Source organism: Culicoides brevitarsis, chromosome 2 (genome assembly GCF_036172545.1).
Source record: "Culicoides brevitarsis isolate CSIRO-B50_1 chromosome 2, AGI_CSIRO_Cbre_v1, whole genome shotgun sequence".
NCBI classification, from domain to species: Eukaryota; Metazoa; Arthropoda; class Insecta; order Diptera; family Ceratopogonidae; genus Culicoides; species Culicoides brevitarsis.
This window is the reverse complement of record NC_087086.1, coordinates 28610966-28638944: the sequence shown is the minus strand read 5'-3', so window position 1 is coordinate 28638944 and position 27979 is coordinate 28610966. Positions and strand designations below refer to the sequence as shown.

General features: G+C 29.8%; 5 protein-coding genes and 1 non-coding gene across 8 annotated transcripts in view; 2 read left to right on the top strand and 4 right to left on the bottom strand.

Moving 5' to 3' along the window:
• Positions 1–19401, top strand: part of LOC134832646 (LIM and SH3 domain protein Lasp) — a 214399-nt gene extending 194998 nt beyond the window's left edge. The window contains exons 2-7 of one of the 3 annotated variants that reach the window (XM_063846742.1): positions 6419–6487; positions 9723–9817; positions 14228–14496; positions 16309–16938; positions 17216–17376; positions 18211–19401. In XM_063846742.1, coding sequence (XP_063702812.1) covers positions 6419–6487; positions 9723–9817; positions 14228–14496; positions 16309–16938; positions 17216–17376; positions 18211–18390 — 1404 coding nt within the window. In that variant the 3' untranslated portion in view covers positions 18391–19401. Of the gene's footprint in view, positions 1–6179; positions 6488–9722; positions 9818–14227; positions 14497–16308; positions 16939–17215; positions 17377–18210 lie in introns of those variants that run through there. The other 2 variants (XM_063846743.1, XM_063846741.1) reach the window with 2 other exon arrangements.
• On the bottom strand, positions 404–2606 carry LOC134830168 (cyclin-dependent kinase 11B). The gene has a single exon (XM_063843559.1). The coding sequence runs from the start codon at positions 2566–2568 to the stop codon at positions 409–411; it is 2160 nt and encodes a 719-aa protein (XP_063699629.1). The 5' UTR covers positions 2569–2606; the 3' UTR covers positions 404–408.
• On the bottom strand, positions 4953–5991 carry LOC134830516 (SURF1-like protein). The gene is made up of 2 exons (XM_063844023.1): positions 5664–5991; positions 4953–5597 (listed from the first exon to the last, which is right to left on the bottom strand). The coding sequence occupies exons 1-2, from the start codon at positions 5963–5965 to the stop codon at positions 5015–5017; spliced, it is 885 nt and encodes a 294-aa protein (XP_063700093.1). The 5' UTR covers positions 5966–5991; the 3' UTR covers positions 4953–5014.
• Positions 10175–10247, bottom strand: Trnar-ccu (transfer RNA arginine (anticodon CCU)). Its single transcript has one exon. It is a non-coding gene; the product is annotated as a tRNA-Arg (tRNA).
• A 2527-nt stretch (positions 19402–21928) lies between the features above and the next one.
• On the top strand, positions 21929–24823 carry LOC134830486 (peroxisomal multifunctional enzyme type 2). Its single transcript, XM_063843989.1, has 3 exons — positions 21929–22122; positions 22190–22280; positions 22351–24823. Exons 1-3 carry the CDS (start codon positions 22015–22017, stop codon positions 24657–24659), a joined length of 2508 nt encoding a protein of 835 aa, XP_063700059.1. The 5' UTR covers positions 21929–22014; the 3' UTR covers positions 24660–24823.
• Positions 24824–26492: 1669 nt separating this feature from the next.
• LOC134829466 (grpE protein homolog, mitochondrial) lies at positions 26493–27255 on the bottom strand. Its single transcript, XM_063842540.1, has one exon. It carries the CDS (start codon positions 27132–27134, stop codon positions 26502–26504), a length of 633 nt encoding a protein of 210 aa, XP_063698610.1. The 5' UTR covers positions 27135–27255; the 3' UTR covers positions 26493–26501.
• Positions 27256–27979: the final 724 nt, after the last annotated feature.

Sequence of the window (27979 nt, the reverse complement as noted above, 5' to 3'; positions counted from 1 at the left end):
ATTTTTTCATCTTTATTAATTAGTTTTAAATAATTTAATTTTTGATTTAAATTTACTTGACTTTACTTTTAAAAAATATTTCTAGTAAAATTTTGAATTAAAATCATTAAAATATTCAATTTTATTAATTAAATTATTTTTTTCGTACAAAATTGACATAAGAAAAATTTAGAAAGGTTATTTATTTCAAAACATGAAATTTTTCTCTCATGAGGAATTTAAGAAAAAAATTAAAGAAAAAAAAATTTTTTAAATATTTTTTTGACAAATTTGCAAAATTCTTTGTTTTTATAAATGAAAAATATGACAAAAATGGAAAATTCGAGGACAAGTCAAGCAAAAACACAAAATATTTTTTGAATTGAATTTCTGTTTATTTTTATTATTTATTATTATTTTTTTTTAAATTTAAAATCTTAAACTAAATCCCGGTCCTGCTGACAACGTGAATCCCCCTGGCACATTTATATCTTCCCCTAATCTCTTATACTCTCCTCCCCCACTCGGCGGTTTCGGACTCGATGCCAAAGCTTTCTTCAATCCCAACTCACTTTTCGCGGGCCACGTTGGAAACATCGCTGGATCTATCGGCAGCGGCAATTCCTTAAAATAATTTGACTTCAATGCCGCTTCTGCCGTCAACCTCTGTTTCGGATCATACGTCAACAATCCCTGCAACAACGCCAACCCAAATTCACTGGTATGTTTGAAAAACTTTTTCCTCAAATTCGAAACGGGATATTCAGTAAAAGTCATTTTCTGCACCGCTGGCAACTCGTTATACCCAGGCCAGATTTTCTCATTGGGCGTTCCCAAATCCTTGAAAATCCTATTCAATTGGTCAAGTTCGGATTTTCCGGGGAAAAGAGGATGGAACGTTAGGAGTTCGGCAAAAATGCATCCGACGGACCAAACGTCGATGGGAGTTGAATATTCTTTGCAGCAGAGAAGTAATTCGGGAGCGCGATACCATAAAGTCACCACAATTGGCGTGTAGTGCTTTAGAGGTGACCCATACTCGCGAGCTAACCCGAAATCGCCAACTTTTAAAATTCCCTTGTGAGATAAGAGGAGATTGGATGTCTTCAAGTCACGATGCAAAATCCAGTTGTCATGAAGATGGGCAACAGCTCGAAGTAATTGTTGCAAAAGACATTTTACTTCGCCCGGGAGGAAAGATTGCTTTTTGTGTTTCATCGTTTCAATCAAAGATTTTAAATCGTGTTCAACGTAATCCATGACGATGAAAATTTTATCCATGTTACTACCGACGACAATTTCTCTCACGGTCACGATGTTCGGATGTTGTCCTTTGAGCAAAGTATTGATCTCCCGAAGAGAGGTTATGGGGAACCCTTCCTTTTCTTTTTCCATTTTTAATCGTTTTAGAGCGACAACTTCGTCAGTTCTTTTATCTTTAGCTCTGTAAACAACTCCGTAAGTTCCCTCCTCGATTCGATTCAAACATTGGAACTCTTCTACTGAACGACATCCTTGAATAGCTGGATAGTAGCTTGGTAAGTCATTTACGATTTCTTCCTTTTTTTCGGGTTTTTCTTTATTTTCAGGGGATTTTTGATCTTTTTCTTGTTCCATTGGAACATCACGAGGTTCGTTATCTTCTTCTTCTTCTTCATCTTCATCATCTGACGTGGAGCTTGAATGATCTTCGGTATCATCATCACTGCCATCTCGAGGGGATTTCGAAGTATTTGATCTATCATCTTCCATTTCCTTGTCCGATTGGTCCCTTTCGCGTCTCTCAGAGGATTTTTTCGGGTCATCTTCTCGTCCAATGCATTCCGGACTGGAAACGGGACTGATAGACTCCTCACTGTGATCTGACACCATGACAACTTCATCTTCTTCATCATCATCATCATCTTCATCGTCGTCATCGTGATCCGCATATGGCTTGTAATCCTTTTTATCCGTTTTATAAGCTGCCTTTTCCGATAGTTTATCACGCCGGGCTTCTAATTCCTTGCGAGCCATTTCCTTACGTTGCGTCATCTCACGTTCAGCTTTCAAAATGCGACTTTTTCTCGCCAAAAGCTCTTCATCGTTTTCGATTTGTTTACTTCTCTTCGCTTTCCATTCCTCTTTTTCCTCTAAATCTCGGTTTTTGCTGCGTTTTTTCGACTTTTCGCTTTGGTGGTGGTGCTGCTGTTCTGCCGCACTTTCGCTCGATTTGTGGCGTTTCATGAGCAATTTGCTGCGTAAGTCTTGGAGCATTTCGTCAGCCATGCGATCGGCTTCCGAAGGTTCCTCCTGATGTTTTTGTGATTTGTAGTAAGCATCACGGCTCGAGCGTTCCTTGTAATATTGTTTGTCGTAATGACCGGATTTGTGGGAGGATTCTCGCGACGATTCTCTGTGTTTGTAGCTTTTTTCTTCATAACCTTCGAGGCTTCGGTGTTTGTATTTCGCGTACTTGTCTTTTGAAGTTTTCTTCATTTTGTGCATTCGCTGCGCCTGAGGGGGTTTTATGTCCAAAGAATCTGTGGTGTCTTCGTCCATGATGTCGTCTGTGATTTTTTCGCGATGTTCCTTGCTTTTTTGACTCATTTTGTGGGGAAATTTGTTATTTTTCGACGAGACAAAAATTTACGTTTAGAATCAAAACAATCAGTGAGGCGAGTGACTGGATGTCGTGTGGAAATCCATGAGAACCGTAACAGTGGCGATTCAAAAGTTTAAAAATATCGTTACGTTACGTTACGTTTAGCTGCTAACTTGATTATCCAGAGACCCCAATCTGGGGTATTGACAGAGGCGGACTGGAAAAAAATCGGCCCGCGCATTCTGTATTTTCACCGGCCCATTTCATGATTTTTAAGGATTTTTCGACAATTCGGCCCAAAAATTCGTAAATTTTGCTAAAAATCGAAGCGGCCCACCGCGCATTTGCGCGAATTGCCTCTGCGGTATTGAGCTAGATCACTGTTCACCAGCTAAAATTGTAGGTTTTGGCATTAGAAACAACTTTTGTTTTGGACTTTTTCTAAAATTTGGCGTTTCCGATGTACAGGCGCCATTTTAAGATGTTAGCGAAAAAAATTGATCAAAAAAAATTTCAGCCAAAATCCTCACCAGCTAAAATTGTAGATAAAAAAAATTTTTGATAAAAAATTAATTTAATCTAAAAAAGTTTTCAAAATGGTTTTGACACAGTTTTTGATTTAGTTTTCAAAACAAAACTATGTCAAAGAAAAATTTTTTTTTCAGTTTCAATTATTTGGCAGTTTTGAGTTATAAAATGATTAAAAATGATAAATTAGAGCCCTTTGACAAATTTTTATCCATTTGGAGCAAGATTTGTCAAAAATGGCTTTGACACAGTTTTTGATTTAGTTTTCAAAACAAACTATGTCAAAGAAATTTTTTTTTCAGTTTCATTTTTTTGGCAGTTTTGAGTTATAAAATGATTAAAAATGATAAATTAGAGCCCTCTGACAAATTTTTATCCATTTGGAGCAAGATTTGTCAAAAAAAGCTTTGACACAGTTTTTGACACAGTTTTTTTGCTCTTGATTTAGTTTTTAAAACAAAACTATGTCAAAGGATGTCAGTTTCAATTTTTTGGCAGTTTTGAGTTATAAAATGATTAAAAATGATAAATTAGAGCCCTCTGACAAATTTTTATCCATTTGGAGCAAGATTTGACAAAAATTTTAATTTTTGACAATTTTTTTGCTTTAATTTTGTTTTGAAAACAAAACTATTCAAAGAAAAATTTTTTTCCAGTTTCTATTTTTTGGCAGTTTTGAGTTATAAAATGATTAAAAAATTTAGAGTTTTTGACAAATTTTAATCCATTTGGAGCAAAGATTTGACAAAATAGCTTTGACACAGTTTTTGACACAGTTTTTTTGCTCTTGATTTAGTTTTTAAAACAAAACTATGTCAAATAAAAAATTTTTTTTCAGTTTCAATTTTTTGGCAGTTTTGAGTTATAAAATGATTAAAAATGATAAATTAGAGCCCTCTGACAAATTTCTATCCATTTGGAGCAAGATTTGACAAAAACAGCTTTGACACAGTTTTTGACACAGTTTTTTTGCTCTTGATTTATTTTTAAAACAAAACTATTTCAAAGTAAAAATTTTTTTTCAGTTTCAATTTTTTGGCAGTTTTGAGTTATAAAATGATTAAAAATGATTTAGAGCGGCCTAATTAACAAAAAATATTTAAAAATGACACATCTTGATTTATTTTTTTGCAAAAATGTTTCAATTTTTTGAGTTTTATATAAAATGTTAAAAAAGATATAAAATTTCGAAGATTTGAAAATAGTTTTTCACAGTTTTTTTGCTCTTGATTTAGTTTTTAAAACAAAAATGAAAATTTTTTTTTCAGTTTTGGCAAGTGTAAAAATGATAAATTAGAATTTTTTCATTTCGTGGCTTTGACTTCTGAATTTTCTAAAACAAAGCTATGAAATCATAAAATTTTTTTTAGTTTTGAGTTATAAAATGATTAAAAATGATAAATTAGAGCCCTCTGACAAATTTTTATCCATTTGGAGCAAGATTTGACAAAAATGGCTTTGACACAGTTTTTGATCGTTATTTTTTGTAAAAAATTAATTTTTGATTTCTTAATCGAAATAACCTCTTAAATAGTGCAAAATGTCAAACTTGTTGAAAAACAGCTGAAATATCGCTAAAAAAGCTAGAATAACTTGATTTCTCAGACATTTAAGAGTCATTTAGTATGAAAAAGTATTTCAAAATCTATATAAAATTTCTATTTCCCCCATGGTGATTTTTGATAAAAATGTTGGGGGAGGAAACGCGAAACAGAAAACGGTCTTGGAACACCCTTAAAGAATTTATATTCAAGAAATTCAGTTGGATTAATTTGACCATCAATTCTGTTAAAAATATTTCGTCTTTTATCTTCTAATCCAGAGCGAAATCATAGAATATGTTCTGAAGATTCTCCTAAAAATGCTTTGTAACTTCCAAAAATCACTTTAAAATTCAACTAGCAATTTATTCTTCATCTAACTTCACCTTTTTCTGGCAAATTTCTTGAAAACCATCTGGTACCACAAATAACCCGTAAATGCGGACAAACTGAACCACGTTATGATATACGACATATGTTCATTTCGCATAGTAACCCTCGTCTGTCCTCCAACTGGTCCTCCTGGCACTGTTGCTCCAACACAGGCATCAATAAAATACGGTTGAGCTCCCGTGTATTTGCACATTTTCACCAAATCCCGATAGAAGAACATGTTATCACGATGTTCTGGTTGAAACTGTGGACGAGCTTCTTGCAACCTGACAATTCCCTCAAATTCCACAATTCCCTTAACTTGTCCTGCTTCACGTTTCATGGGATTTTTAAGACTTGCGGGAACCCATCCACGATTTACGAGAATGATATCGTCACGTCCTTCAAGTTTAAACGGAGTAACAACATGAAATCCATGCTTTTCGCTTTGTTGAGTGAATATGCCGCCTCCTGCAGTGGAAACATCTCCATCTGTGATCAAGGAACGAGGACCCATGATTAGCTCGCGATCATGCAAAAATTCACCACGAACGATAATTTTGCGATATTCCATGAAATCGATATCTTGTAGACTAAAAAAGATAAAAAAAAATGTGATGTAAGAGGAAATTTTTGAAAGAAATTTAAAGAAGAAATACTTGTCAGGACATGGGACAGCGGGCATTTTGGTCTTTTCGTCGAGATTTTTGATCAAATCTTCCTTCCATTGCTTCCTTTGTACTTGCCAACAGCCTAAACCGAATGCAGTTAGAGGACAAATTAGCAACAAATATCCACCGGCTCCCATTTTTTCATCTTTCTTAAAGGAAAGTCTCGCTTGTTGCTTCAGTTCCTTGAGGTGTCTCAGATGTTCACGCGAAACATTTCTCACAGGTACATGTTTGACGCAATTTTGCTGCCTGACAATGCCCGAAAAGGTCAAAAGAGCCTTTCGGAGCATTTTTTGTTATTGTTTTTCGCGTAACCTCGAACGTAACCTCAAAGTCTGAATTGAGACGAATGAAAATGATAACTTAAAGCGCCCCCTACTGGAAGTTATCGTTTTCATTCGTCTCAAATCAGAGTGAAGTCACGTGGATTTCCTCATGAAATCCAGCTATGCGAGCCTGATTCAGTAAATTGAAAGCAGTTTCATCAATTGACTAAATGAACTACAAACGATCGGACGTGTAAATACGACGAGGAAATAAAAACAAATTAATTTCGAGTTAAATTAATTAATTGAATCAGTATCGACTACTGAGAAACAGAGTGAAATACGCGTGAAAGCAATAAAATAAAAATTATTACCTTGAAAAAAGTGTAAAACAAAAAAAAATTTACACAAAAGAATTACCTGAGAAAGTAATTTGTTGTTACAAATTCAAAAAATTACAAATTAAACACAGCAAAAATGAATAAATCTTGTGCACGTTGCTCGAAAACAGTTTATCCCATCGAGGAATTAAAGTGTTTAGATAAGGTGAGTTATCCAAATATTTGTTCGTGTCAAAAAAAAATCGCAATCCACAGTAAAAAAGTGAACTTGTAAAGTCGTGTTAAGCATTCAAAAAGGCACACAATTACCTGGAAAAAAGTGACAAACGACGCCTTATCTCCCCCAAAATGATAATGAAGTGATATATTCATGGGGAATGTCGAAAAACGAACAAAAAACACCCAAAACATGACTTTGTTATTGCAAATATGGCGGCTCCGATTCAATTTACCACACCACATACCTGTACTGCCGTGCCCATACGTGTTGCCTGCCGTACGTGTGTGATACATATATAGAGCAAAGTTAGCTTATTTACTTCTGAAATATTTAAAGACTTCGTCATGTTTTGTGTTCCTCGCTCTCGACGTCGTCAACAGTTTTTGTGTTTATCGCTGGCCTGGACAAAAAAATAAATAAACATTTCGCGCATAGTGTGATCAATTCGGCAAAAAAATAAATGTTGGCACTTTATTTACATTTGGATTGTGTTACAATTGGACAACGGATGGTTGAAGACTTTTTTTTTTGTTATTTCGTCATTCGATGAAAAAATGGAAGTGATTCACACGAGATTTGGCCATGATTGGAAGTATTCAGCTTGAGATCAAGAATTTTGGACCTTTTGGATTAAAATAGCAACTTTTAAATCTGGAAACAATTAATTGTTAGTTAACCAAAAAAACCAAATAATTGAATTTAATGCAATTCAAAGAATCTCTTGAAGATTTCTTAAGGACCCTTCATCGTTCAAGAATAAAAAAAATACTCAAGTAACTGACAAATATTTTCAAAGTGTGACATATAACAAAATTTTAATTGAATTTTGGTTTGTAAATGTTTCAAAGATTCAAAAAACAATTGTCATGACCTTCAAATTTGCAAACAATTGATTGTTAGATAAACAAAATATGTTAATCTTAACATTGATTACTTCAACTCGGCGTGAAAATAACAATCAATCCAGCAACACTTTAAAAGCATCAAACATCATTCAAGAAATCAAGAACTTAAAGATTTGTGAATGAATTCAATTTGGAAGTCTGTGGTTTCCACCATTTGGGATTGAAGTCTATCTACAAATAACTGAAAGATCCAAAACAATCAACTGACGTGATTCTTTAACTTCGAAACAATTAATTGTTAGTTAACCAAAATATTTTAATCTCAAATCGCATTGATGAAATTTAGGAGTCATAAATAATTCCGACGAAAATTACATCGTACAAGAACCTAATAACTCAACTTTTGTGGCTGATGATTCACTAAACATGACGAAACTCTTAATTTTCTGAAGTTTTCGGACTTCTTGAAATTCAAACAACAAGGGCGAATCCAGAGGGAGGCAATTGCACCTCCTTTTGATGCTGAAAAAGCACTAAAAATCACAAAAATGACACAAAATTTAACAAAAAAGGTGATTTTATATAGATCGTGGTCCACTGATAGCCAAACAGTAACTTACCGAAGTAAAATTATTGGAACAATGAAATGAAATGATTTTAAGCTAATTTACAAAACACCTTACCGAACTACAAGAAATAGGAATCGACAAAAACACCCCCATACGTGAAATCCTAGTAACCAGAAAATTCGACGAGCTCCCGATAATCGCCAACTATTTGAAGGAAAACCGGAAAACTATTTCCCGGGCGAAAAGGATAAATCGCACAACTAACATTTTTAACAAACTGAGAATAATCGATTTAAAGTTTTTTTACGGTTTTTGAGCAGTAAAAATTTTTTTAAAAACTATTTCTTCATTTTTAAACTTACAAAAGTAAATAATTGGCCTATAAAAACAATTTTTGTACAGAAAAATTTTTTATCTAATCTCTAAGGGGTAGTTTTGGGAAATTTTTTATTGAGAAAAAGGATAAATCGCACAATTGCACAAAATTTCATATAAAAATGAGATTTTTTAAGTCTTCCAATTTTAAGATTTTTCCAAATTTTTTGGTTCAAGTTGACTTTTTATGAAATAACAGAGCATAAACAACACAAAAACATGAACAAAAAACGATTTGGAGAAATTTTTATATTTGACTTATTACCAATTTTCATGCATTTGTGCGATTTATCCTTTTCGTCTATTCTTTCTATTGAAATAAAACTGGTATTTTTTAAAAAATTTTGAAAATCTCTCAATGTATCTTAAAATACTCGTCTTAAGGCATATTTTCTCATTCTTAACTTAATTTTGTCAAAAATGTCAGTTGTGCGATATATCCTTTTCGCCCGGGATTTAAAGTCGTCCCAAAAATCTAGACCAATTATGCCTACCGCGACAGGTCTATGTTGATGTAAAACATCCTTGTTTTTATTAAATAAAGAGGAGAAAAAAAACACCATTATCATTATTCATTCCCAATTAAGGTTCAAAAAATCATTTTTTGAAATTGTACTTGCCTTATATGAAAAAGTATTTCAAAAAATTTTTTTTATTTTTTTGTCCCCCCCATTTTGAAAAAAAGTTTTTGGGACAAAAAGTTCGAAAAAAATTTGTAGCGGCCTAAAGGGGAGACAAAAAAAAACAAACACCTTATTGGTTCCCAATTAAATCATTGTGAATAGATTTCTCGAGCTCCAAACATCAAAATTTAACGAAAAAACTTTTACGACCTTCACACTTGGAAACAATTCACTATTAGATAACCAAAACATCAAATGTTTCATTTCCAAAATCAATTGAACTTGGCAAGTGCTTTCTGTCAAATATTCATGAGAATTTCTACTTTACGTACAGAAATTTTTGCTATTTAGCACTTTTTCTGTGAAATCATTCTCTCGTCATGTATTCAAAAAAACAAAAGATAAATTTGAGTCACTACCACTACATGGAAGACATTGATGATGACTCGAATCCCCTTCTTTAATTTCTTCAATTTTTATCTCTCTCTCATAAATTGATTACCATAAAATATGCTGTTGGCTTGAATTGCGTTGACCAAGTCAAGTCTCATACGTTTTTAGTATCTATCTATGATCAATTATTATTTTACAAATAATATATGCTGCGCTGGATTTTTATTAAAATGACCTTGCCAGATAAATAGTTTAAGTTTTATTTTCAAGCGATTGTGAGAGAGGCGAAACATGCTACACAGACACACACTGTCGAAAAAAAAGTGTTATAATGCGGATTGAATTGCAAATATCTTTTATTATTTATTTTTTCTCTGCCCATAATACTAACAGCATTTTGTCTCTTTATTTGCAGTCATGGCACAAAGCATGCTTCAAATGCACCGAATGTGGAATGACACTCAACATGAAAACATACAAAGGATTTAACAAAAATCCATATTGCGAAGCGTAAGTATTTTTTTAATATTGCCGTTATGTAAAGCTCGAAGAAACTCGTTTTGGTCGCAAAATTTAAAAAAAATATAAGTCGTTTAATTAGATTCTCATGTTGCGCTGATTATGACTCAAAACACGTGACACGAATAGAATTCTAAAACCAACGAGTTATCTGTTGCTGCACGATGACATCATCGTTCCATTGATAAATATTTATTTACCATAAAAGGAATTTATTTTGATAATTTTTTTTTACTGTACAAAGTCTAATTCAAATGTGTGTCATACTTGTCGCTACTTGATCGATATTTATTTGTTCAGTCAATAAATAAAAATTAAAAAAAAACGGTAGTAAAAAAAATTCCACAATATCTGCGACGGGACTCGAACCCGCAACCTCCGGTTTAGGAGACCGACGACCTCTCCATTGGTCTACGCAGACATCTCCTGTACTGGTTTCTAATGACATACAGTTCATTCGGCAGATTCTCACGTACGTTCTGTACATACAGAATTTTTTGTGTCGTAGGTTTACATTCTCTCTCTCTGCACTGCGAACCGAGAACTGAATGGAAACACTGAAAAAAAAAATTCGAATGCAATGCCTGGCTTTCTATGAATGTTGTTTTTATAATCACCTGCATATTTTTGTTGCTTTTTATTATTTCATATCTATTTTCTTCATAGAAATCACGATAGAAAGAAAGACATTCGATACGAAAAAAATGAAAGCGATTTTAACGCATTTTAATTACAAATTATTTTTATTATGATGTTCAGTGACTGACTGATTTTTTGTGTGTTGTTTTTTTTTGTTATCTTGATGCGCACACGAATTTTTGTGTAAACAATTATAATTTGGGTGATTAAGTGACTGGAAAAGAGTTTTGATGATGATGACAGAATAAGTAATTCGACACGGGTGAAAATTGATTTCGACATGACACTCTGAGGCAACAAGCGCTAACCACATTTTTGTGGAGATGAAATTTCATGGTATCGATTTTTTGATTGAAATTTTTTTAAACAAGTGTCAAATGTCGGGGTTTGTGTTGAGTTTTGTTTCAATTAATTAAAAATATTACTCGTGTATGAAGTTTTTTAAGAAAAAAAAGTTAATCAAAAATGATTTGTACAAAATTTTGTTCAAATTTTTATCTCTTCTAAATTCGAACAAAAATAAAAATTTTTATTTTAATTTAATTTAAAATAATTGAACTAATTTATTAATAATTTAAATATTTTATTTTCGAACCCCTCATTTTACATGAAATTTCACATTTTAATAAATAAAAAAATTCTCAGTAACAAATAAATTTTTTAAAATTTTAGTTAAAACTTAAAACTCACCTCAAGCTTAAATCCGCAAAGTTGATAGAATATTTGGTAAATTTAAGTCAAATTTAATTAAAAATCGATTTTCAATTAAATTTGACTCAAATTCACCAAATTTTCTATAAATTTTGCGGATTCGAATATGTAGATTAAAAATTTCAAATATATTTTTGGTAAAAATTTGATCATTTGCTGTTCGAATTTTATATTCACCTCAGATTTTGGTGTACAGAAAAAAATAGCTCACCATTTAAATAACCAAATTTGGTAAAAATTTCATCAGTTCAATACGAAAGTTCTGAAAAATTAATGAACTTTAGAATTAATACATTAAAACTTCATTGAACTCACCTCAAACTCACCACAAATCTGAAATTTGTAAACAAAAACTCACCAAAATTGATGATTTTATGAATATTTGTCAAAATTTTTCAAAACTTTGGAAAAGTTTTTGCTAATGAATTCATCTTCACTTCAAATTATTCAATTTTAAGAAATTTCGAAAATTTTTGAAATATTTAAAATTAAGAAATATTCACCATAATTTGTAATTTTACAAAAAAACTTTCTATAAGGTTTAAAAAAAATATTTAATAATTATTTTTTAAAATTAAAATATTTTGAAAATTTTAAATTCAGCACATTTGAAATTTGTCACCAAAATTGATGATTTTATGAATAGTAAACACAATTTTTCAAAACTTTGGAAAAGTTCTTGCTCATGAATTAATCCTTACTTCAAATTGTTTTACTTTGAGACATTTTGAAAATTTTTAAAATTAACAAATATTCACCACAATTTATAATTCAACAAAAATATTTCTATAAGGTACAAAAAAAAAAATAAATAGTACCTATATGAAAATAATTTTTAAAAATTAAAATAAAACTAAGTTTGAAATTTTTAATTCACCTCAAATTCACCACATTCGAAATTTGTAAATAAAACTCACCACAAATTTATCAAAAACTCACCACTCTTCAAAATTTCCTACAAAAAATCGAAATACTGATAAAACCTTGCAACTCCATTCATCATGATCATGATCTCATCTTACTGTATTTTTTTCTGAAAAACAATTTAGTTCCTATTTCACTCATATTTTTTTCTTTTAAATCTCTTTTCAAACATTTCTCGCAAAAAAAAAAATAAAATAAATAAACACCATCAAAGTACAAAAAAAGTGCAAAAGAACTACGAGACCGTGACTTTTTTTATTTATTAAATAAAGAAACACAAAAAAGTACAGAAAAATATTAAGTAATGATACAAAGAAGATGATTTTAACGCTTGTCTGGAGTATTTTATGTGTCTTTTCTCGAAAAATTCAAAACAGAGGCGTAACTGGAGAAAATTACCCGAAAAAAACAAAAGAAATGACCAATTAAAATATCTTGTATCGCACTCGCTCATTTTAATGTAATTTACTCCGAAGTCGGGAAGAATTATCATTAAAATAAAATTTAAGCCTCAAATTACCGTACGCTTTATATGGGAATTTAACCCATATTTTGCCATATCAAGATAAGTCTTTAATTTTTTGTTCCATTCCATTGTTTTTGCGTTTTTTTTTTCTTGAATGAGATAATTTTTTATTTTTCGTGAGTGAGTGCGTATGGAGTAAAAAGTAACACTTGAATGAAAAGCAAATAGCCTCTAATATGACCTTCTTTACGGTTGTTGTTGTTGTTATTAATGCAATTAAACACAATTTCAGCTCGATTTTTGTAGATTTCCCGCAGCTCCGGCATGGAATCTCTCGCATCGTCGTTCCGAATCTTAGATTACAATCTTTATTTCTCGTGTATGGAAAATGAATGAAAAATTACAGACAAATGTTTCATTCTTTCGCTTTTTATAAATAAGTCGTTCAACTGTGCGTTTCTCTTCATTGCTTACAAAATTACACAAAAAAACAACAACAACTGCACGTGTAATGTAAAAAATGTTACACGAACATTAAAAAAAAATAGAGTAGAAGAAAGAAACACAGGGACAGCTTTGTCTCAAATTGCAAAAGAATCTGCGAAATGTGATGAGTGAACGAGAGCGATTCCATCTGTTTTGCCTCAATTCCATCCGAATTCGTTCTGGAATCGCTCATTCACTTATTCATATATATGAAATTTTGATGTCTTGCTTGAAAATTAATCTAGATAATGTTTGTTTTTTAAATGAAAAGTTATTTTTAATGATGAATGGTGGTGTGCATTTCACACAAACAACAACTAAATAAATAATTGTAAAAATGAGACCACAACGACGTTCACGACACAAAAATGTCTGGATTTCTAAATAAAAGATAAAATTTTATTATTTTATTTCACTTTTTGAGGCTTTAGGATTTTTTTTAAATATTTATTTTTTTATAAAAAAAATTATAAATATTTAAAATATTCATAAAAAAATCTTAATGTTTAATTAAATTAAATAAATTTTTAAATTAATTAAATTTTAATTAAAATTATATTTTTTTTAATTATTTTTTTTATTAAATTTTAATTCATTTGATTTTATTTAAATAAATCCATAAAAATATAAAAATAAAACTCTAATTAAATTTTTAATTAAAAAAATAATAATAAAGCAGTACTTGATTAATTAATAAAAACTTTTAACAAATTTATTTTAATTAATATTTATTTTAATTAAAATTTATTTTTTCGTTAAATTTTAATTTATTTAAATTTAATTTTATTTAATTATTTTTACTTTTTTAATTAATTTTAGTTGACATTGTTTTCAAATTTCAACTTAAAATTTAAAAATTTTGATTAAAAAATAAATTTCAGTTAAAATTGATTTTGTTCAATTAAATAATTTTTCAAGATTAATTTTAAAATAATTAAATAAAAAAAAATGAATTTAAATTATTTTTTTTTATTTTGAAATATTTTATGATGATATGATTTCAATGTAAACTGGCATTTTTATTGGTTTAATATTTTTTCACTAATTTTTTTATTTAAAAAAAAAATCATTAAAAAAAAATAAATTAATTTATTAAAAAAAAAAAAAAATAATTTAATTTAAAATTATTTTTTTCGTCAAAATAATAAATAATTTTTTTTATTATTTTTTTTCAGACATGTACCGAAAGCCAAAGCCACGACGATAGCTGAGACGCCGGAACTCAAACGGATAGCTGAAAACACGAAAATCCAGAGCAACGTGAAATACCATGCGGAATTCGAGAAGCAAAAGGGCAAAGTGACGCAAGTCGCCGACGATCCGGAAACACTTCGTTTGAAGCAAAACACGAAAAATATCTCGAACGTCGCGTATCACGGAGACTTGCAAAAGAAGGCAGCCATGGAAAAACAACGAGAATTCGGGGAAGTTGTGGATAACAAAGGTAAGTCATTTAAACTAAAAAAAAACAGGAAAAAATCGAGAGGAAGTAAAAATTTTATGACGCGCGCGAGTTGCTTCTTATTTATCGTTTGAAATAAAATACACATTTGAAAAATTTGAACCAAACTAATAGAAGAAGCAGAAGAGAAACAACATTCATTAAATTAATCACCAATTTCATTCATTTAGTGTATTAATCATATGGCAACACATCACACTCGCAATCGCCACACATCCGTAGAAATGTGTCTGCTTTCGCTTTTTTTTTTTTTGAAATATATTTTTATTTGTTATTAGCGTTGATTTGATTAAAAGCTATATTTATCCATTTTCTATCATGCATCGTCGTCGTCGTCGTCGATGTCGTCGTTCATGATATTAAACGTGCTCTTTAAATTTTATGAATTATGTTGAGGAAATGACCGACGAGCAAATAAGTGAACTTTTGACGGAAGAGATAAATTTTCAGCTGAAAATGTCAAAGATTTTCTTTAAATTGTGAATTTTTGAGGCTTTTTTAAGACTAAAAATTCTTTTGAGTGTCTCCATTAAAAATTTTTGATAACGAAAATTAAATTATTTTTAATTTTTTTTTTTTGATCAAAAGGATTTTTTAAAAAATTTTATCATAAAATTACGTTTTTTTAATGAAAAAATATTAAAATTTTGATTGTTATTTAAAAATGTTAATTTTTGTTAACTAAGTACTTTACTCATTACTCTAATATTAATTAAATTATTTTTTTTTTAAATTCAAAAAGATCAAAAATCGATTAAAATGATTTTTTAGCTGTAAAAATATAAATATTATCAACATTTTTTACTTAAAATTCTTAAAAATTTTTTTTTAAAAAATTTTGTAAAAAAAAAATTGAAAAAAGACCAAAAAAAGTTCGAAAGCTGAAAAATTCATCAAAATTTTTTAAAAAATAATATTAAAAAAAAAATTTAAAAAATAAAATAAAAATTTTAAAATAAAATTAAAAATATAAGATAAATTTAATAAATATTTTTTTGTCAATTTTTTTTTTCATTTAAAAAATTTTTTTTAAATTTCAAAAGCTGAAAAATTTATCAGTTTTTTTTAAAATTAAAATAAATGATTTTTAAGTAAATTCCCAATTTTTTGGTTAATTTCAAGAGATTTCGTGGAATTTTTGGTAAAAAAAAATATTTTTACGCAATTTAATATATTTTTCAGCCATTTTTAACGATCAAAGCTAAAATTTTAATTGAAAAAAACATTTCTTTAATATTGAACCAAATTATTGAATTTTTATTTCATTAAATTATTTAAATAAAAGAAACATGTTAAAAATGTCTCTTAACTTCATAAAAGTAAATTATTAGCAACATTTTTGAAAATCATTAATAAAAATATTGTAATATGAAATTTTCTAAAATTTTCAATTAATTTTAAGTTAATTTTTCCTCATTTTTCAAAAAAAATTAAAAACTTAAATAAACTAATAATTAAACTTAATTAATTCAATAATTTAATATTAAAAATTAATTTATTTAAGAAAATTAAAAAAAAATTAAAAATTCTTTTAATTTTGGCTTAAAAATTTCTGCCAAGAGAAATCAGTTCAAAAATTCACTTATTTGTAGAAAGAAATTAAAGAAATATTTTAAAGAAATTATTTGAATGTGCTTTTTGTTCCGTTGTTTGAACCTCTTACTCTTAGATTTTGTTCGTTATTTATCGTTATTTATTTATTATTATTTATTTTCTTCTCTTTTCAATCATTTTGTAAATCAAAATAACAACACTTTCATACAAAAACACACAAAAACTAAAAAAAAAACTTAGATGATCACAATGAATCGGAATACTTTTCCGAAACACTTGCTGCAGAATCTTTACCGCACTACCAACCGCCCGTCGTTGCTGCCCCGAACAACGTCACCAGCGCCACAAACAATTCATCACAACAGCATCTGCCGCCAGCCCAGCATCATCCCGAACCGCCCACGTCTGGCAACTTGTATCAAGCGCAACAAGCTCAGAACATCCAGCAACGCTACTACGACCAATACGAGAACTACGCTAGACCAAATCCAAATAACACGCAGCAAAATTACACGAACAACAATCATCATGCGAGTCATGCGGCGGCTCCGGCCCCAAATAACGGCTATGGCGGCGGCGCTTACAACAACGGCGGCACTTCGATGACGACGTCGCAACATCAGCAGTATCAGAATAACAGCAGCGCCCATCATTATATGGCGCAAAATTACGCACAACAACCGGCTTATTATGCGACGCAAACGGCAGCCCATGGGGGAGGCGGGTATCCCGCATCTACGACAGGTAACGGTTACAACCATCACCTCGAAAATAACTCATTGGGACAAAAAATCACTGATTACGATCCATTGAACGATGGATCCCGCACCCATATGCAACATCATCGCACTACTAACGATCGCAGTGGCGGTAAGAAGCTTCTTTTTAACAAAAAAATAACAAAACTCACACTTGAACTCCCCAAAAACTCTCCAAAAATACACATTTGTTGTAAATATTGGACAATTTTTTCGTTTTTTAGTAGTTTTTCGATGTTAGCTAGATAGTTTGATGTTTTCATCCCCCAAAAAATCATTCATTTTTCATTCATTCATTCGAAAAATTCCATTAACAAGTCAAAATCCGTACTAACTTATCCTTAAAAAGCAGTTTTTTGGTAGAAAATTATAAATTTTTTTAATTACAGCACTTAACATGAATCAAAATCGGACAAGAACGGCTGAAATTGACACCGGAAATGGATATTATGATCAGCAAGTCTATTATCAGCAGCAACAACAGCAAATTCAGCAACAGCAGATGCAACAACAGCAAGCCGCGAAGCAACATAAGCCGATGAGTAGACAAGTAAGTTGATTTTTCAAGGGAAATCCAAGGGCAAAATGGCTTTTTAGGAGTTTTTATGACTTGAGATTGGATTAAAAGTTGGTTTTTGAGCCAAATTTAGTTAAAAATTATTAGAAAGAGGAAATTTTTTGCTCAAAATGGTCTTTAAAAGTACTCGAGTTCTGATATTGAAGCTCCGTTAAATTAACATCCAAGGGCTATCAAACGAAGGGGGGTGAGTCAAATTTTGTCAATTTTTTGCTCAGATTGGTCTTTAAAAGTACTCGAGGTCTGATATTGAAGCTCCGTTGACTGAAAATTTTTAAGAAAAAAGTTTTTTTTTGGCTTTTATTGACTTTAGAACTAAATTTTGCTCGCGATTCACTAAAATATCATTTTTGGGAAACGATTTTCTTCCGTTTTTGCCTTTTTGAAGGTCTTTAAAAGTCGATTTTTCTTCAATTTTCTTCCAATTTTGACTTTTGAGGTATCCTTAGTTTCAATTTTTTCCAGATTTTAGTCTTAAATTGACCTAAAAATCGAGAGTTACAGTCAATTAATGACTTTTGATGATCCTCAAAAAATTTTCTGATTAAATTTTTGTTTAACTTTGGCTTCAAAAATGTCTAAATTAGTCATTTTCTTATTTTTAGTACATTTTAAAAATATTTTTTTATTCAAATTTTTTACCTTTCGAATTAGTCATTTTCTTATTTTTAGTACATTTTAAAAATATTTTTTATTCAAATATTTTACAAAATGTTAACGAAAACGCTATTTTTGGTCATCAAAATTACTTTTTGAGTCTTTTTTCCTTTCTAAAATTCTTTTTTTAACAAAATTTTCCATTTTCAGCGCGTTTACCGTGCCCTCTACGCCTACGAGGCCCAAGACGACGACGAAGTGAGCTTCAAGGAGGGCGATTTAATATTCGAAATGACCCCGATCGAAGGTGGCTGGCTAACAGGACGCGTCGAAAGCACCGGCAAATCTGGCATGCTGCCCGCAAACTACGTCGAACAAGCCGTTATTTAAATTAAGAGCGTCCGAACATCAAATTAAGCCCCAATTAAAATAATAAATTATAATAAGCTGTTATTATTATATTATTACATAAACTACCATAGTACAGACGAAAAAATTAAAAAAAAAAATAAATAAATTGAACGAACGGTAACAAAAAGCAAATAAAAAAAAATAATTTAAATGTTTCTTCAAAAAAGTCGTTACCACAAAATTTTCTGTGTGCTCAAATTCCTCTTTCTCACTTAAAAAAAAATAAAAATTTTAAAAATTGTTATCCTTGCCCACTTAGTAGCTCCCAGAAGAACCAAAAATCCAGCCAATATTTATCCAATAATTATATTTTTTGTGCCTTGTAAGAATTTAGTCTAAAAAAAAAGTAATCATAAGTAACGAAAAATAGGCGAAAAATAATTTTTGTATACAAATTTTTTAGGAATTAGACGAAAAAAAAACTTGTTTGATTGTTTTTTAATCTAATCTAAACTAATAATGTGTCAAAAACGGAGTATTCTCCCATTAAAAAGTCTTTCTGGACCTAAAAATTACGTATTTATTACTAAAAAATAAATTAAATAAAAAATAATCACGTCCCTTTCAAAAAAATAACGGCACTACTAGCTAACAGTGTTCTAGAATTAAAAGCAAACAATATCATTAAACGTACGTCTCATAAAATAAATAAAATTTTTGCATTTAATCGAAGCTACAATTTAGAGAAATAGGCAGAAATATCATCATATTAGATAGGGTCGCGTAGAGTAGAGAAATAAAAAAAAACGAAAAAAAAAAATAAATCAATTTTTAAACGTAATAAAAATAAGGCTCAAAAGTCGTAATAAATGTTTCAAATCTGAACTCAACTCAACAAGTAAAAAAAAAATACGAAAAATGATATTTTTTGGTGGATTTTAAGTTTTGAAGCACAGAAAAATTAAATTCTAAATAGGAAATTGTTTGAAATTAACATGAAAAGTAATTAAGTGTCATCAATAATCGATAAGATTATTTTTTTCTGCTTTTTTTTCGTTTTTTAGAATTAGTTCTCATTTTTTTTTTGATATGATAAATTAAATAACAAGTTAAAAAATATTAATATAATGTTATTGAAAAAATTTGTAATATAAAAAAAATATAATTATTATTATCGAATATGATCAAATTATGATAAAGAAATAAACATATGGAAGGAAAGATGAAAAAAAAATTTGTGGTGAATTATTTATTGAAATTTGAAAAGTGGTGAGTTTATTAAAATAATTTTTTTTTCGTAAAAATTTTGGTTTGAAATTTTTTTTCAGTAAAAAAATAAAAATTTATTTTAGTATTGCCTAAAATTCATTATTTTTATTTAAAAATTTTTTTGATTTTTTTATTTCACATTTTCAATTTTTACGTTTTTATTCAATTAAATTTGTGAAAAGGAAATTTTTTCAAAGTTTGAAAAGTTGAAACCAAAACAATATTTCACAAAAAGAAAATTTTAATAAAAAAAAATTTTGGTCACGTGACTTAAAAGTTTTTTCATTAAATATCGAAAATTAAAATTTTTGCTTTAAAATCAAGTTAAGAACAAAACATCAAAATCATTTAAATTGCCTTTTAGCTATACCAATCGTTTTTCAAAAATCAAAAATCAAAAAATTTTATTATTAAATTAATATTTTCGACAAAATTAAAAACTTATTATGAAATAATTTTTGATATTTTTCCAGAAAATTATCCAATTGAAAAAAATGGAGAAAAAGTGCGTTGCTTTTCCTGTCAAGTTGTTAACTGTTGTTGCTTGAATTTCGTAAAAATAATTCATAATGAATAATATTATTTTTTTCGTCGCCAACTATTTTAAGTTAGACAATTTCCTCGAAGAATTTTTCATTCTTTGTAAAATAAATAAATATTTTGTAAAAACAGTAAGTATGTACATTTATTTAAAAATTTTTGCTTAAATTTTTTCTTAAAGATTTTCACAGTTGACAAAAAGATGAAATTTTCGAAAAGAAATTAGAATTTACGGACAATTAAGTGACAATTTTGCAACATTATTTCATATCCGGAAACGGGCAATAATTTTTCATTTTGTGTCGGACACAAGCTGTCATTAAAAAAACTAAAGGAAACTGTCGAAAACATGGAAATCGAAGCATGTCATCAAATGGCAAATACAATTTCAGATAAATTTTTTATACAATTTTTTCTTGCAAGTTTTCCTTAAAAGTTTACTAAGATCCTCTTTTCATCTTTTGTTCTGTTTTTTCTTTAAAAAGGTTGAAGATTTTTGTAAGGAAAAAGAATGTCTGCAAAATCTTCAAAAACCAAAGAAGAATTGGAAGAAATACTCGAAAAAGGCATAAAAATCAATGCAAGTGTTAAATTTGCAATTTATTTATATGGAAGGTATTTTCTTTATTTTTTTTTTTTGATTTCAAAGATCTTCATATCATAAGACATCGATAATGAAACAGAAAAAAGTAAAATTTTTCTTAAAATTTCTTGAAAAAAAAAATTAAATTAAATTCTTCAATAAATTTTTCGAATTTTTAAAACAAAATTATCTCAGATTTTGATGAAATAAATCGATGATAAACGGATTCCAATTGCTAACATCCATTCAACAAGTTAGTTTTATTTTATTCATGCAAAATTTAAAACTTAATTTTTTTAAAAGTTTACCTGTTCAATTATTATATTCATGTTGAAAAAATGGTATCATCTTAAAATGTTTTAAACATTTAAAAATAACAGTTTATAATTATCTTAGATTAATTTCGAAAAAAAATCTTATTTTTTGATTGTTGCTAACATCCATTCAACAATTTTTATTGGTATCCAAAAATTGTAATAACTGTCAAGGAAAATCTCTCAATTTGAAAAATATTCAAACTACATACGAATAATTTTTTTACTTATTTACATGTGAAAAAGTTCTTATTCGCGTTGACAAAGTTAAGAAACCTTTCGAGAGCGTTTATGATATTTAAAGTTTTGCGAAGATCAAGGAAGTTATTGGTGATTATTAAAAACGAAAAACATGAAACTGTGTCACTGGATCAAGTAAAACCTTTTCATTCAATTTTGAAAAGGGAAACGCCTAAATTACTTACCAAGAAAAACGTAAAATTTAAATTTTGAAACAATTTTTTTTTTTTTTGAGAAGGGAAGGAACACGTGTTTAACGACACTGTTGGTTGGTCGTAGCAACCTAAAAAAATTCTAAATATTCTGATAAATTATTTTTAAGAACTAGTCGTTCAAAAATCGTGAAACTCTTCACATCAAAAATCAAATTAAAATAAATTGTGAATTGCAAAAATAAACAATTGAAATAAGATTTTTATTTGAAAAGAATAAAATATTTAAAAATTTAGGAGATTTTTGAACAAATTCATAAATAAATTTTATATAAATAAATTAAATAAATAAATAAAAATTTAATAAAATTGATAAAAAACAAAAATAACGGTAAAAATAATTTTTCAAAACTTATCAACTTCATTTTAGTTGAAGAAACTGCCACTTGAGTTGTCAAAATAACACAACTTTCCTAATAAACAATTACTTAGCTGATACGTCCTACTTTAACTCCAAAAACCTTTTAATAAAATTAAATCAAATTAACAAAAAAGAGTTGTAAAAATGTCAGCATTAAGGTTTGATGGAAAAGTTGCTGTCGTCACCGGAGCTGGCTCTGGTTTGGGCCGGGAATATGCCTTGCTATTTGCTTCTAGAGGTGCAAAGGTCGTCGTACGTATTTCCTCAATTTAATATTTTTCTAGAAATTCTCTTGATTTCTCCTTAAAATTTCTCAAAGGTAAACGATTTGGGAGGAAATTTCCACGGCGAAGGTAGCTCAAAGCAAGCCGATGTCGTAGTTGCTGAAATCAAAGCACTGGGAGGAGAAGGTACAAAGTTCAATTTTTCACAAGATAATTATAATATTTTGATTTAATCGCTTATCTCTCGCAACAATAGCTGTTCCCAATTACAATTCCGTCACCGATGGCGAACAAATAATCAAAACAGCAATCGAGGCATATGGGCGCATTGACATTCTCGTGAACAATGCCGGGATTTTGCGGGACAAAAGTTTCGGGAACATGAGCGACAACGAGTGGAATGCCATTTATGATGTCCATTTAAAGGGAGCTTATGTCACAACTCGCGCTGCCTGGCCTTATTTCCGCAAACAAAAATACGGACGAGTCGTCATGACGAGCAGCAACTCTGGCGTTTACGGAAATTTCGGTCAAGCGAATTATTCGGCGGCGAAATTGGGACTTGTGGGACTGGCAAATACTTTGGCGATTGAAGGGGCGAAATACAACATTCATTGCAACGTCATAGTTCCAACAGCAGCGTCTCGCATGACGGAGGGAATTTTGCCGGAAATTTTCTTCAAAGAACTGAAACCGAAATTAATTGCTCCGGTGGTGGTTTATTTGTGTCACGAAGAGTGCGACGACAACGGAAGCATTATTGAAAGTGCTGCAGGCTGGGCGACGAAACTTCATATTGTTCGTGGCAAAGGCTCGTTTTTGAGAACTTCCATTGAGAGCGATGTCTCGCCCGAATATGTTCGAGATGCATGGAGTAAAGTAACTGACATGACCCAAGCAGCTCGATTTGAGTCAAATGCTGAAGCTACAGGACACTTAGCGAACATTTTGGAGGAATTGCAACAAATGAAAGGCAAAAATTCATCGCAAGATGGCGGATATTCGGATATTTTCAAATTCACGTCGAAAGATTTGATTTTATATGCACTTGGAGTGGGTGCCTGTGTCCGTCGTGAAGGCGATTTGCGATATTTGTACGAAAATTACGACGGATTTGGTCCCTTGCCGACATATTTCATCCAACCGGGTCTCATGATCACCTTAACGAGTGACATCGTGGGCAAAGCTCTGAAAAAAGACATTGATTTATCGCAAGTTTTCCATGGAGAGCAATTTTTAGAGGTACTTGGACCTTTACCAACCGAAGGAGAGTTAAAAACGAACGCTTATGTCGCGGATGTGCTTGACAAAAGATCCGGCGCCGTCATTATTGTAAATGCCGAGACGTCAGATTTAGCTGGGAATCCCATTGTTCGTACCCAGAGCAGCGTTTTCGTTGTCGGAGCGGGAAATTTTGGCGGCAAAAAGGACTCTGACAAGTTAATTGCCACAGTTGCCGAGCCAAAATCCAAGCCAGATGCCACGATTGAGATAAAAACGTCTGTAAATGCGGCGGCTCTCTTCCGACTCTCGGGAGATTTGAATCCGATGCATATCGATCCCGGCTTTTCCATGATCGCCGGGCATAAGATACCAATTATGCACGGTTTGTGCACGATGGGCCTTTCGGTGAAGGCGATCTTAGCAAAATACGCGGGAAATCAAGCAAATTTGTTGAAAGCGGTCAAAGCGAGGTTCTCTAAGCCCGTGATTCCGGGCCAAACGTTGCTCGTTCACACCTGGCGCACTGGAACACGGATCATTTTTAAGACTTCCGTGCTCGAAACTGGCGCTGATGTCTTAGTTGGAGGTTATGTCGACCTCAGATCTGTCGTTGAGAACAAAACTGCAGCGAAAAAGCTCGAAAGTGACGCCGTTTTTGATGGGATGCAAGCTAAAATCGACGCCAAATTGGAACAAGTTAAAAAAATTAACGGAGTTTTCTTGTATAGAATTCTCGATAATGGCGCCGTTGCCAAAGAATGGACTTTAGACCTGAAAAACGGTAAAATCCACGAAGGCAAATTGGATCGCGTTAAAATCGATACGACGTTATCGGTGGAAGATAAGACACTCATGGAGATTGCGACGGGCAAATTGAATCCGCAAGCAGCATTCATGAAAGGCAAGTTGAAGATAACAGGCAACATCATGTTGACGCAAAAATTACTCCCGCTCCTGAAGGAAGAAGGCATTGGCGCGAACAAAACTTCAGGCACCACGTTACAAAGTGACGCCATTTTCAACGGAATCCAAGATAAAATCAACGCGCAACCGGAAAAAGCCAAATCCGTTAACGGAGTATTTTTGTACAAAATTTTGCACGACGGGAAAGTCGTCAAGGAATGGACTTTAGACCTGAAAAATGGCAAAATCCACAAAGGACATGCAAAAGATATCAAAATTGACACGACTTTGACGGTGGCTGATTCAGATTTGGTTGAAATTGCAACCGGAAAGTTGAATCCGCAATCAGCTTTTATGAAGGGAAAGTTGAAGATTACCGGAAATATCATGTTGACGCAAAAGTTGGTTCCATTGTTGAAAAACGAAGCGAAATTATAAGTTGTTGAAAGGAAGCAATTTAGTGATAAAATGAGGCTTTAATGGGTTGATGGGACATATTTTTTATTATTCGTACATTTCCAGTTTATGTTTAAAAAATTTTTTATGCAGTTAAATAAAATACAGCAATCAAATAAAAGGTGAATGCGAAAAAAAATTAATGCTTTTTTAATGAATTTCAAGTTATTTATAATAAATTATAATTTTTTGCTATGCTTATCTTATCATCCAATAAGATTTGTAAAAATAGACCGTTTATCAATGTTTTTATTATTTTAAACTATTTCTTAGTATCAAATCTTTCGAATTGATAAATCGTTTATGATTTATGGAGAAAAAAATCCAAATTTGAAGTAAAAAATTACTTTTTTTTAGAAATTATGAAAAATTATTTTTATGTTAAAGAAATAAATTCTAAAGAGTTTTCAAAAAATTTCAAGAGCTTCATATAATGATTGAAACATGTTTCAAAAGTTATTTTTATTTTTCCTTAAATAAAAATTAAAATAAATTAACCTCATTTATTTACGATATTTTAAGTTTTAAAAATAAAAATTAATTTTTTTTTGTACAGTTCTTAATTTTTTTTTCATTAAATTAAATATTTTTTTTTATATTTTGGCTTCATTATAAGAACAAAAATATTAAATTTTTTTTAAATAAATAAAATATTTATATTAAAAAAATTATAAAATTTTCATAAAAATTTCTATAAAAGTTTTTAACAAAATTTTAATATTATTTTTTGAAATTATGGAATTTTTAAAATTTTTTATCTTTACCTTTTGTCTGAAAGTACTATAAAAAAATTTGACAATTTTAAATTTTTAGTTAAAAATACTCAATTGTCTCTTAGGCAAATAAATTTAGTATATCCATTTTTTTGTCGAAAAAATTCGGGGGGAAAAATAAAAATTAAATATAAAATTTAAATATTTTTTGTTTGCAATTTTTTAACGTTTTTAGATGTTAAACGTTGATTCTTAGTCCGATGCCCTATTTTTAAAGTCTAAAATCCAATAAGACAAAATAAAAAAAAAGTTAAAAAATTCATAAAAAATGACCGTTTTTAAGTGTATTTTCAAAAATTTTCAAAAATTTAAATTTGTTTTTTTTTAACTTTTGAAAATGATATTTTTACAAGAATTTTCTTCTCTAAAAATATTTTTCGAAAATTATTGAACTTGTATTTCTTTTTATAAAATCATTAAATTCTTATATAAATTTTGGATTTTTTTAAAATTTTAACGGATTTGCCTGAAAATATCCAAATTAAAAAAAAAATAATTAAAAATATTAATTTTTCTTTTAATTTACGAAATTGATTTAAAAATTAATGCAAAAGCTTCAAAAAAATTTTTTTAGCCTAGTTTAATTGATTTTTTAAGACATTTTAGCAGGAATTTTTCTTAAATAATTAGAAATTTTACAAATTTTGGTATAAATTTTTTTTTGCAATTTTGTAGCTTTGAAGAATTTAAAAAAAAAAAATTTTTTGTCTTATTTTATTCAATAGGTTTAGTGAAAAAGTATATTTTTGTGAAAATGTTCATTTTTCAAAATTTTAAAAAATTTCATAAACTTCTTAAAATTCATGTCTCATTTGAAAAATTAAGAAAAAAAAATCACTTTTTAACTTCTATAATCAATTTTATTCAAATATTTTAGTCGCTAACGATGATTTAAATTAACACTGGATGTCATTTCCCAAAGCAATCTCCCTTCACATTAATTTTTTCACATCGTCCCGTTTCTCCTACTGACATGACAAAACTGTAGAATCAACGGAATCCGATGTTTTTTTTTGTTTTCGAGGCTTTTTCTATTCTAAAAAAAAACTTTTTATTGCTTCGCCACGGAAACTCCGACGAGAGCTGGCCTTATACACCGTTCGTGCAATTTATATCCTACTTTGCTGACTACAACTACGGTATTTGGGTCGACATTCTCCACGGGCTGCTGGAATAGCGCTTCATGCAAATTTGGGTCGAATTTCTCGTTCAGCGGATTAATCATCGCCAATCCGTTCCGCTTGAAGACCTGATCGAGCGAGGCTTTTGTCATCGTGAGTCCTTCATACAAATTCTTCAAATGCGGATTTTTGTCACACTCGTCTTTGGGCACGGATTCCGTGGCGATCGCCAGTGTGTCTGCCACCACGAGTAAATCTTTGCAGAAATTCTGAATGCCGAAGAGTTTTGCATCCTCAATTTGTTTGGTCAATCGTGTGCGGAGATTCTCGCCGTCGGCAAGGGCTCGTCGGTACTTGTCGTCGAGCGTTTTGGTTTTTTCTGTCAACTCTGCGACGGAAACCGTCAATTTTTCGACCTCTTCGGCGAGTTTTTGCTCCGTTTCCGACAGAGGTTCCTTCTTTTCTTCCTCTTTTGTGCTGCAGGGCCTCGATGTTGGGCGAAGCGAGATTGTGCTGCGCAACAAAAGGGTTGCTGGTCGCGTTATGCGAAGACTTGCCAACATCGCGGTGCTTTTGTGTTACGTAATTTCGCGAGAAGTTGCTCGAAAAATGTTTTAAACTCCCGAATTAATGCTCATGTGGAGTGATAACGTGAAAAGTTGATGCAATAAACACGTAACGTCGAGTGTCAAGTTGCTGTCAAAACAAGAAATTCCCAGATATCGCAAAGAAACTATGGCTAAAAATGGTAAAAAAAATATTTAAAAAATTAAAACTTTAAATATTGTAAAAAAATTAAAAAAATACCTGAAAAATATTTTTAAAAATTTAAAAAAAATATTAAATTTGGAAATATTTTTTAAAAAAATTCAAAAAAATAAAAATCAATTAAATTAATTTGAAAATATTAAAAATTGAAGAAAATATTTTAAAATTTTAAGAATATTTTTTGAAAATATAAAAAGAAATAAAAATTATTATTAAGAAAATATTTTAAAAAATTTTAGGTATTTAAAAATTTAATATTTTAAAGTAAAAATTAAAAATAATTTTAAATTTAAAGAAAATAAAAAAAAAATTTTTATTTTTAATTTTTAAAAAAATTTAAAGAACTTTTTACCTAATTTTATAAAAAATTAATAAATTTATTTTTAAAAAATTAAAAAAATCAAAATTTTAAAAAATATTTTAAAAAATTTTAAAAATTAGAATTAAAAAATATTTGGAAAATATTTAAAAAATTAGAAAAAAAATAATTAAAAATTATTAAAGAATATTTAACAAAAAAATTAAAAAATATTTAAAAGAAATATCTTCTTGTTTTAAAAATATTTTTAAAAGAAAATGTTTAAAATAATATTTTTTAAAATAAAAAAAAATTATATTTTTCGAAAAAAAAATCAAAAAT

What these genes read in the sequence shown, in the direction of transcription:
- LOC134830516 (XM_063844023.1), bottom strand. Translation starts at nt 5,965, where the DNA reads ATGCTCCGAAAGGCTCTTTTGACCTTTTCGGGCATTGTCAGGCAGCAA. An exon ending in GCTGTCCCATGTCCTGACAA is followed by an intron (nt 5,598 to 5,663) that starts GTATTTCTTCTT and finishes TATCTTTTTTAG; the next exon opens with TCTACAAGATATCGATTTCA.
- LOC134830168 (XM_063843559.1), bottom strand. Translation starts at nt 2,568, where the DNA reads ATGAGTCAAAAAAGCAAGGAACATCGCGAAAAAATCACAGACGACATC.
- LOC134830486 (XM_063843989.1), top strand. Translation starts at nt 22,015, where the DNA reads ATGTCAGCATTAAGGTTTGATGGAAAAGTTGCTGTCGTCACCGGAGCT. An exon ending in CTAGAGGTGCAAAGGTCGTC is followed by an intron (nt 22,123 to 22,189) that starts GTACGTATTTCC and finishes AATTTCTCAAAG; the next exon opens with GTAAACGATTTGGGAGGAAA. An exon ending in CAAAGCACTGGGAGGAGAAG is followed by an intron (nt 22,281 to 22,350) that starts GTACAAAGTTCA and finishes TCGCAACAATAG; the next exon opens with CTGTTCCCAATTACAATTCC.
- LOC134829466 (XM_063842540.1), bottom strand. Translation starts at nt 27,134, where the DNA reads ATGTTGGCAAGTCTTCGCATAACGCGACCAGCAACCCTTTTGTTGCGC.